This window comes from Pterocles gutturalis, unplaced genomic scaffold (genome assembly GCF_000699245.1).
Source record: "Pterocles gutturalis isolate BGI_N339 unplaced genomic scaffold, ASM69924v1 scaffold430, whole genome shotgun sequence".
Classification (NCBI taxonomy): Eukaryota; Metazoa; Chordata; class Aves; order Pterocliformes; family Pteroclidae; genus Pterocles; species Pterocles gutturalis.
In genome coordinates, this window is record NW_010145437.1 from 30,566 (window position 1) to 41,312 (window position 10,747).

The window sequence follows — 10,747 nt, forward strand, 5'->3', positions numbered from 1 at the left end:
ACATCTCATCAATTAATCAAGAAAAAGATGAGCTACAAAAACTTCTCCAGGATGTCATGTCTGAGCGGGACCAGCTCAGGGCAGAATTGCAAAAAAATTCTGAGATGGTTGGTGTTGCAAGTTGCATATCTAAGTTATTTGTACCTTTTTCTTCTTGAATGGTACTTAAATATGTATGCTTTTGTTTTAGTGTGTTGAAACAAATGCAAAACTGGAATGTGCTCTAAACAAACTGAAGCAGAGAAACCCAATTGATGTGTCCATTCAGGTGAACCTACTAGATAATGCAGAGCAGATGGGTGATGACAGCCTGAAGGAAAAAGCCTTGCAAATTCAGGTAAACTTTTCTACTTATTTTAAGGGTGCATGTAAAACAAAGGACCAAGTTAGATCAGCTTGGGAGCCCATCCTGAGGGCAGCCCAGCTGGCAAAGTTGTGAACAAGCAACAATTTCATTTCAGGCCTGACGTGGCCAGGCAATCTAAATCATGAAAATTTGAGCGTGTGAAGTATGATTTTTCTGGAAAACTAATACATTTTCTGCTTTTGTGCCTGCATTTTTGTCATATTCCTGTGGCAAGTCAAAACTTAAATCTTAGTCCTGTTAATTTTTTCCGTTGTAAAACAAATACTGTGTGGGTTAGTCCTAGAGTCTGAAGGTTTATTTTAAGCCTTTGGTTATAGCTAATCACTCTTTTCTTTACTGTGATTGAATAAATCTGTTTCACTTGCATTTAGGAGCTTCTTGAGAAATTCTCAAATATGGGGAAGAGGTATGAATGTTTCTCTACAGTGTCTCTTAATCTAAAGAATGAACTGAATAGTCAGAAAGAACTGATAGCTGTGATACTGACTCAGCTTTCACCAGAACAAAGTAAACAAGTCAAAAGACTTCAAATGGAAAACGAAAAACTAAACAGTCATCTCCGGAGTTTATTGAACAAACTGAAGGTATGAACTTAAAATGCTGAATATGTGGATACTTCGTATTGCTTTGGCTTGGGGTTCTTTTTTAATAAGTTCTCAATAGTAACAGCTAGGGTTCTATATACTCTAGCTTTGATTTCTGTGAATGCATATCTTGTGGAAAAATTGATTGCAAATGCTTTACAATCCTGGAAAAAACTATTTAGTTAAGTTAATCAACCTTAGTTTTTGACTGTAGTTCAGTTGCCTTGCAGAGTATTATTTCATTTAATATTAATCCACTTTAATTGGAAAAATAAGTTTTCTTTCTGAACTCAGTAAATCAAACTATGGACCCCTAAGTAACTATTTTATTGTGGGGGGGAAAGAGACATGCAAGATGCCTTGGGGATTCATGTTTACTCTGTACAACTAGCCAAGCAGTTTAACTTCTGTGGCCTTGCAGACTTTCCCCAATTTGTAGTTCAGTGGAGAAACTGATTCCAATTATCAGAGAAAAGTTGAGGGGAATTGGGAAAGAATTCCTCATATCATATGCAAAAGTACAGTAAAGTTTTATTTCTGTTTATTTACCATGAAATGTTATGGGTTGGGGGGATAGGGGTACTCATGGAAGGCTGTCTAGAGTCTTAGACTTTTTGACCTTTTTAAGAGTCTACAAAAAAAGCATACTTTAGAAATGCTGACCCAGCTAAAAGTCTTATATGCCGTTGCTATACAGTACACGTAAACTCAGTTTTCAGTCATATTTTAGTTGTCCTGGACACTTATGTACTCAGAGTAAATAGACTGAATTATAAAATATGACATTTTAGCTGGATGTAGGGTACCACTTTAAAGCATACTCACTGATATATCCTGTGCTTCTACAACAGTTTCTTTTCAGTAGTGTTTGCTCGAAGAAAAGAGAATATCATACTACTGTTAACAAGTATGAAATGGAATTGCTTGAGGAAAAGAGAAAACAAGATCAGCTACGAGCTCAGATTCAGTATCTCAGGAAGATTTATTTGAAACAGAATGAAATATCTTCTCAAGAGTTAAACATCAGTGAAGTGCTGCAGAGTTTGCACTCAGATGCAGAGGTAGCATTTGAAACAATTTTCAGACAAAGATTTGCATATTTCAAGTTATGGAGTAAAGTGGTAGTGCTAATCTAATGGTATTCCTTTCAACTGTTAAGACTTCACTTAAAGGAGAGGGAATATAGTTTGGGCTTTTTGTTATTCTGTAATATGAAAGCTCTGTTTTAAAGTGGCTGAGAGTGAAATTATTAGATTAAAAGTAGTAGGAATGTTGCTCATTTGCCCTGTAAAATAACTACTACTCGATATCAAGATGACTCTTAAAACAATGAGAGAAACTTTTACTAGCATGCATATTTTTCTTCTTCCCACCTGCCCCAAGAATGTAAATTGCCTTCTCATCTTCCCAGTAGAATGTAATTTAAGTACAGCGAAATTCCTTTTATGTCATAATTAGAAGCTAAAACAAACTTCCTACAAATATTGATACCAAAGATGGCAATGTGTATATTTAGATGTGGTTATCAAAGCAATAATTAAACTTGAATCTCCTCTTTTATAAAGAGCATTCTCAAAGATGTATCAGAAGTGGAAAGTGAACTTCTCAGCATAGAGGCAGATTTACAGCAGGAAGAAAGCATGAGAAAAGAAACAGCACAGTTCTGGGAAGCTTGTTCAGGAGCTCGCTGTAATGCAGAGAAACTTCAAGAAGAGTTGAAGAAAGATAATGAAAGGCTTTTGCAAGTCGTTAACTTCTGGACACCTAAAGTAAAGGTAAAGACAGATCTTCTTTAATCAGAAATGTATTTTGTGTAAGCACTCTGTAAATGCCTCTATTCTGGTTGAAAACAAAACACAAAAATGCTATTTAAAGACTATTCCTTATTATCAGCATTTATTGTATTCATACTTAACTGTAATATGTGGGAGTACTTAGAAGATTTTTTTGAAGACCTTCTTCATGCATACAAACTTGGAAACTTGCTTTGTAAAAGACCTTCTAGGCAACAAATGGGGGCCGTTTACAGTTTTATTAGACTAAATTCTAGAAACTGTAGGTTCAAAATTGTTCTGCAAGCAAAGCTACATAACTTGGTGGCCTGATACTATTGCTTTTCTCCAAGCTTTATGCCCACAAGATTGTGTGCTTTCTTCAAGCCAATTTTATCAATACTACGTTAGCCATTTTTTAAAACTCAACTTTAATCTATGTGCTTGCACCTTGTCTAATTTCAGAAAGTCAAGTTATTCTAGAAGTGATCCAGCCTTCCTTTCTCTCCTCTTTCCTCCTTCTTACCTCTTGCCCCCTTTGGTAAAAAAAAAAGACCAAGTGCTTAACAGGGTTAAGTGCAGCATGAACAGGATTTCATAAGATTTCATCTCTGATTAAATGTCTCAAACATTTCTTAAAAAACAGGTTGTGGAAGGGAATCCACTAACTTCTGATTAGTTCTTGGGAACAGTCTTCCTATCAAGTGTATCCTAGAAGTTCCTGGACTGTTCATACTATTAATCCTACTACTATTCCTTTTCCTAGTATTGATCTGAGGTATAAAGAGCTCATCATCCTCCTTCCCCCCATGTTGACTCAGTTCTGTCTTGTTAAGTTTAGTGTGTTTTGAAAACTTTCTTTTGTAGAGTCAATAGCCAGTCTTGACTTCTTCAGGCTTTCCCAATGTTGGCAGGCTTTTTGGGAAGAATTCCCTACCAGACAAATTATGTAGATCAAAGCTTTTACCAAACAAAGAAATGTAGTATAACTTTGTAATTTCCTGGCATTTTACTTACATTATTTCTAGATGATTCAAAAATTATTTAAAATTTATCTGTATGACACTACTTATTTTCAGATACTCTTCCAACTTTCTTCAGAGCTGGATGCAAGAACTGCCAGTTTTTGTAAAAATGCGGATGTTGAATTGAAACAGAAAAAAGAGAAAAGTGAAAAGTTGCTTCAGGAACTAAACACTCTTAAAGAACAACTGGCCCCAGGTGGCTCTGCCAGTCTTATGTTAGAAGAAGAAAACTACAGGCTTCGTAACAAATTAAAGTCTGCAGAAGAAGATATAAAGGTACCATTATTTGGTTTTTAGGGAAAACTTCTTTAATGCTTGTTTTCTAAGCAAGAGTACTTCAAACTGAGAAGAAAATATTTATGGCAACTGCAAAGCTGTGCCACACAACACATTGGCCCAGAGTGCACTTTATTTTTGTAGCTTTTTTTAATTCCCAAAGTGAAAGTTTGAGCTCATGCCTGTAACGTGACTATTTTAATAGCTTGTTTTGTTGCCATTTGGTTTTGAAGTATTTATTTTAATAGTGTGATAGTCTTGATGCTTCCTTTAAGTATTTGGTATTCACTATGTCAAACTGGAAGCTGGAGAAGAATTCTGTCTTGAGTCCTGGGAATTGAAGATTCATTTTCTCTGCAATTTTTTTATGTCACGGTTACCTTGTTCAGAGAACTTTTTTCTTAGACTTGAGTGTTCCAGAATACTAAAAGGTGACACAAAACAGTGAGGGAGTCACCAAGAGTTGCTATAGGCTCTGTAGTGTTGGATTTTTTTGTGTGGTTTGGGTTTTTTTATTAAGAATATGACCATGTGCTGTTGCTGATATGTTTCTTGGCATAACTACTCATAACTGATTGATATATCTCAATAGGCTATGGAAGTAAAAATTCAGAAGTTGGAAAATGTAATAAATGAAGTAGGAAAAAATGTCGAAGAGAAAGATGACAGGATAAACAAGCTACAAGCACAGATAAGAATAAAAACAGAGACAAGTGAGCTCACTCAACTGCAAGCCAAACTGAAGGAGACAGAGGAGAGCCTCAGAAGTGCCTTAACAGAGAATCAGAGTCTCCAGGTATGAGCAAAATACTTTACTCTTCTCATTCTCCTCTGATCTCGGAGAGAGAAAGCATGCTTGAACAGCTGTAGATGAAATGTAGCTCTCTAAAGTCAATTTATTGTTCTGTATGGCATTCTGAGAGTAAAACGCTCTGTTTAACATGCGGTTTCACATTCTGTCATTGGGCTTCAGAGACAGAGTTTAGAACCCATGTTATGATATTAGAAGCTAAATTTATCACTTGTATGTGATGCATTTCTGAAGCATTCTAAAAAAAATTAAGTTTTGAAACTGAAACGTGAGCTGTTTTTTCTATGTAATACATTTGCATACTAGTTCAAAATTCCCAAACTTATATCTGCAAACCGGTCAGCAACACTTGCCAAAATATGATTGCATGTAATGCACCAGAGTTGATGCGAGCTAATACTATAGTACTATAGTGCTAGTTGGTAATGTGAGCATTCTTTGCGGTCTTGTCCTGCAAAATCCAGCAGATCATAGTAAAGATATAAAGTAAGCAACCTTAAAGTCACTGCTAAGTAACAAACCTTTCTTCATACTAAATCTTTGATTTTGTTTTAAGGCAAAATTAGATAAAGGTGCTGAGTTGTACAAAGAAGAAATTGATAATCTCAAAACACAATTGGTAAAATACGATATGGAAAGAATGAAACAATCCAACTCTTTTGATATGAAGTAAGTTCAAATTTTACTTTCTTAAAATTCTCAGCTACTTAGTTTGTAGCTTCTACTTTTCTGTTTATTTTTTCCACAGACTAAGAAGTGAGCATTCAGCTTTAGGTGTCCTAGGTTTCTATTGTAGCCAGATTCCAGAGAAAGTAAAAACCATATGCATCTTGAGTTTATTACAAAGCTCTTTCCTTATACACCCCCCCAAAATTTCTCAAGCAACCCATGTTCAGCCATAAATGAAATAACTGTTCTGACAGAGGAAGGGGAGGGGAAAGCAGTAACTGAAAATACTGTGGTTCGCTGGACAGAAGGGATACACAGAGAACAATTCCAATACAACTTTTTATTTTCTGCACTGTCTAAAATATGACAACAAGATTTATGTAGTTTTACCTATGTAACTCAAGTATTCAATAATTGATTTTGAAATCAAACTAGCTCTTACAACTGTAATAATTATTAAACTGAGGATTTCTCTTTCTTTTTCCTCCCTTCCTGCCCTATATAGACTTGCTAATTATAAAGCTCTTGCAGAACACCAAGAACAACAGTTAAGAAAGATGAAAGAAGAACTTAGAAGAGCACAGCAACAGCAAGATTTTACTGGTAAATTCAAGATAAATATAAGGGAGCCTTTTATGTTAAATTAAAGTTTTAAGGTTATATTGTTAAAGTCTAGATTGAGATGCAGCCCTTTTACATCAGAGGGTATAAGGAGGATTGGGTGCTTTGGAAGATGAAAGTAAAATATCTTAGCTGCTCATACACTGCATTAGAATCGTGGCAGTTCTTGTGTTTATTTCTCCAGACGTGCTTGCATTTGTGGTGGAGTAAGCTGCAGTTTGTAGTAGTGTGGGCTGCCATTTCTTCTTTGACTTCACGTATGAATAGCTAGTTCTAATCATAATTATGACATACCTGAAACTATAACTATTTAAACTCTAAATGGCCCAAGGAAGAATTTTCTAAGTTTCTCTGTCTCCCTGGCAGTGTGAATACAGGGAGGTGCTTGTGTATAAAAGAATAGCTGTTGTAATAGCATTTGTAACCAAGTGAGGTTTTCCTTCCTATGGTCACATGTAATAGACTAAGAAGTATATTGACTCTGTTTTAACCACTGTCCAAATAATGCACACATCTGTATAAAACTGTTTCTAGTGGTGCTGGAAAAAGAAGCTCCTCAGCAATCCGAAAAACCCCTTACTTATGGTGGTGGCAGTGGTATTGTGCAGAGCACACAGATACTTGTCCTAAAATCTGAACAAGCTAAGCTACAGAAAGAGAACTTGCACCTGAAGAAGCAAAATGACCTTCTACTAAGGTAAGTATAAAGCTGATCACCAACATGTGAAACCATTTCTTGCTATTTAGCTGTGCATGTGATCAGTGTTTCTGGAAGACCTATAAAAGTGAATAATTACTAATTTTAGGTTTTCTAGAGTCTTTCACGTCAAAACCTTTTATTTAAATCTAGGGATTTATTGTTTATGCATATCTATGGATTTTGAACTTTGCTTTCTTTCGTAAGAATCTCTTAAAGGCTAGAAGATATACTTAAATTGTGTGTTGGAAGGAATTTTAGCTTAAAAATTATGCCTCTGAAAGCAAGATACAGAGATATGGTCTTGCATTGCCATGTCTGTGGTATGTCATCTGAAGATACATGTCACAAATTTTTCCTTATTTAAAGGAACTACTTTTTTCCTTAATTAAGTGCGGGGTGATTTTTTTATTTTCAGTAATGAGCTTCAACTGAAAGAGGAACTTAGAAAATGGAAAGAAAGAGCACTAAAATGGAGAGAACGATCCTCAAGAGAAACCACTCGAGAGATGGTATCAAGATCCCCAAGGAAGGCAGTGTCACATTACCTTAAAGAGCAAATGCCTTCACCCTCTAAGGAATCTATTTCTCAGGAAACTGTGACTCAGGACATATCAAAACCTCTGCCACTGACTTGTCCAACCAATTTCTTTGATAATTCCAACTTGGGTACACTAACAGGTACGTAACACAGTGGTGTTGTCCTATAAAGATTTGGAGGGGCAAAATATACGGGGTGGTGTGAGTTGAGGGTAAATGCTCTGTACCTTCTACATCCAGGACTGAAACTTGCATGATAACACAATTTTCTTGAACAGTTAGTCAGCTGACTGTTCAAGGGCTGACCAGCTGGAGCCGTGAAGCTTATATATATGCTCTACAGAACCTAAATACTTCAATGAGTCCTTCACCCCCTGAAGATTATACAAACTTTTTTTTCTTTTGCTGCAGTGGAAGTGTTGATGGCTCACTTTTTAAAAGTGATTTAGCAGAATATCATTACTAGATGGCTGATGCTCTAAAATGTTTTGCTTTTTAACTTTACCTTGGTTAAGTACAGACTTCTGGCAAAACTATTCAAAGTCAACTGCTGATTAACTTTTTCCTAAACTTCTTGAAGACGGTGGACTTCAGTCTTTGAATCTGCTGGTCTGCCTGCAGTAATAGCTGTTTTGATAACTTCTGTTCCTCAGCCCTACTCAGGATTTCTTATATCTGGCCTAGTGACTTCTGAGGAGGTCTGATCTATGCTAGCATATTAATGCTACTGCCCTCATCATTACACTTGCTTCTAAAAGCTTTCAGAAGGCGCCAGCAGACATGAAGAGTTAACTGGTTTTCAAGGTATTAACGACAGACTTCTGAAAGAATACAAGTCATTGCTGTTTCTTGTGATGGCCAGCTTGGTAATGAGGCTTTCCTCACAACACAAAGCTCCTCAGAGGCAAGCTTTGCTATCTGACATTTAAAACACGAGTCCAGATTAAATTGCTGTATTCCTACTGCTTGTCTAACTGGGGAAGTTTAAATGTTACTTTAACGTTCTTGTCTTGTGTACAGATACACGACCTGCAGGAATAGCGCCCACAGAAGAACATCTTAAACAGTGGTTTGGAACTGCAGAGAAAGATAAAGTCCCTGATTGCACCACCCAATAAAGATGCTCTGTTGTAAGCTGCCTTTGCAGTGGCTACAGCCAGAATCTGCATATATGAAAGATAATTGCTTCGTGTCAAAAAGCCTTCAAATTGTAGGAAGAGCTCTGGTGGCATGCAAATCCCTTGCTGACCTGGAGTTGCTCCTTACCACAATTGGAAAAGCTGGAATACAAGAACAAAAATGGAAAAGCAGTCATGTTGCTCACAACCTGCTGACCTGATGATGTCTTGCTTTGGTGGGATCTTTTTGGATGGCAAAGAAAGAAAAGACAATGTACTGAAGAAAAAAATGGGAACAGATTACAAACTTATCTACTGTGAAACTTCTCTATCTTAAACTCTTCATTCTGTCATTCCTAAAACAGCTCTTTCCTGGGTGGTCAATATTTGTACATTCAGAATGTTGCTCAGTTGGAAAGAACTATACTCTTTGTTTCTCAGCATATGGTTTTTTTATAGCATGCTTTCTCTAAGTCCACAGAAACTGTATCTTCACTATAATTTTAACCTATCTGGACATTGCAACTGAAGTTACTTATTTCCTATTTATAGGGCACACAATCAAGAGTTCCTCTTAAACTCCTTGTGATATTCCTGCAGCTCAGCCAATTACGGTGCCAAGAGTAACTGTGTTTTACATCATCTTTCAATATACTTCTATTTCCTCTCTGAAGTTGGGTATTGGATTTTTTTTAAGTGAGCAATGGACCTGACACTTTACTGCTACTCTAGTGAATGGAAAATAAACGAAACAATCAGGGCTGCAAGAGGGACTACTTCACTAGCCTGCTTACCTGCATTGTGAAACCTACTTTTATGTATGTTTTGTATAAGAATGTTTTGACAATAAACTTTATTATGCTAAATATTTAAAATTTGTGCTGGTCACTTGTGCTGTGATTGGAAGATGTTGATTACAATATTCAGTGTCTAAGGACTATCTTTTATAGTAATCTCACCGCTTTCATCATTATTCTTATCTGTCCCCTCTCTAACTTTCTGCAATATTTATTTTGTGCACGAGTTAACTGTTGCACAAGTCTGTGTCACTGGTGGTTTTGTTTAATTCTTCTTTCTAGCTGGGTCTTTCTCTGTCAGGTAAAGTTTGAAGTCTAAGAGATCCTTCTCCCTTTCCTCCCTGCACACCCTCCACTGCCAACGAAATAGAAATTTAGTACTCAAAACCTGACATCAACTCTTAAGAACAAAATCATCCTCATGAGATGAGAAAGTCATACCTAAGAAAAATGCCTGCATCAAGAGCATCATCCTTATGCAAGAGTGTGCCTTTTTTGGGAAGTTTAAGATATTGCTAGTCAAAAATACACAGGTTCTAAATACCATTACTGGATTCAGTGCTGCGATGTCTCCTTTCCTACCCCAGCGACAGGTATGGTGGAACAATTTTTCCTGATGGTAAGTGCAAAGTGGGGGTGTTTGTGCTGGGTTGTTTTGTTTTGGGGTTGGTTGGTTGTGGGCCTTTACCGGATTTGTTTGTTTTCCAATTTCCCACTATTGCTGAGAGATATTTCCTTTGGTTACCAGCTTTTTTTTTCATTCTTTCCATTTTGCTATTTTAATAAATGAATTAAACTGATGTTTTCCTTCCAGAACTGGGAAACAAGGTATAGAGAAGAGGTAGATCTATACATACACACAATTTCAAGGGTTTTTTCTGTTAATTATTGCTTGCTTGGAGCACTTCTAGAGTTGGAGGCTTTCCTGGTGATTGAGCTGAAAAACAGGAACCTATTGCAGCAGGTCTGTGTCTGAATCCAGCAGGCAAAAGGTTAGGGACAAGAATAAATGCTTTTAGAAAACCTAGTCATTAAAGATTTTGATTACTGGGGAGCTGATTTACAAAGCCTTAAAGCTATCACAGCTTAGCAGAAAGACAAGATGATATTACTGAACTTTGTGTATGTGTCACAGTTTTTGCTCAGAAAAGCCATTTTTGTGGGTAATGTCCCCAAAAAAAATTCAGGCAGGACTTCAAATTCTTTAAGAATGCTATCAAGGTAGCTTTAGGTCTGGTGTGAGTTTATAACTAAGTTTGTTCTAGAATTTTCCAGTCTGATTATATTATCTCTTAATAAGTGTAAGTTAAACTACTAAATACAACAAGAAAATTTGGTAAATCACCAGTTTAATAAAAAGCAAAACAAAACACCATAAAAAGAACAAAATTCATCATGCAAGTATTGTCCTAGTTTGGAATTTGATAACTTCTACTGCTAAAGAGTTTGCTTGGGAAAAACATACTTGTG

General features: G+C 36.4%; 1 protein-coding gene across 1 annotated transcript in view; it reads left to right on the forward strand.

Moving 5' to 3' along the window:
• Nucleotides 1–8,522, forward strand: part of CENPE (centromere protein E, 312kDa) — a 33,091-nt gene extending 24,569 nt beyond the window's left edge. Inside the window, 12 exon segments of the mRNA XM_010085364.1 lie at nt 1–107; nt 191–337; nt 739–951; nt 1,803–2,012; nt 2,517–2,726; nt 3,803–4,024; nt 4,617–4,820; nt 5,392–5,504; nt 6,010–6,107; nt 6,660–6,822; nt 7,241–7,503; nt 8,383–8,522. The exon segment at nt 1–107 is cut by the window's left edge and continues 22 nt beyond it. Coding sequence (XP_010083666.1) covers nt 1–107; nt 191–337; nt 739–951; nt 1,803–2,012; nt 2,517–2,726; nt 3,803–4,024; nt 4,617–4,820; nt 5,392–5,504; nt 6,010–6,107; nt 6,660–6,822; nt 7,241–7,503; nt 8,383–8,480 — 2,048 coding nt within the window. The 3' untranslated portion in view covers nt 8,481–8,522.
• Nucleotides 8,523–10,747: the final 2,225 nt, after the last annotated feature.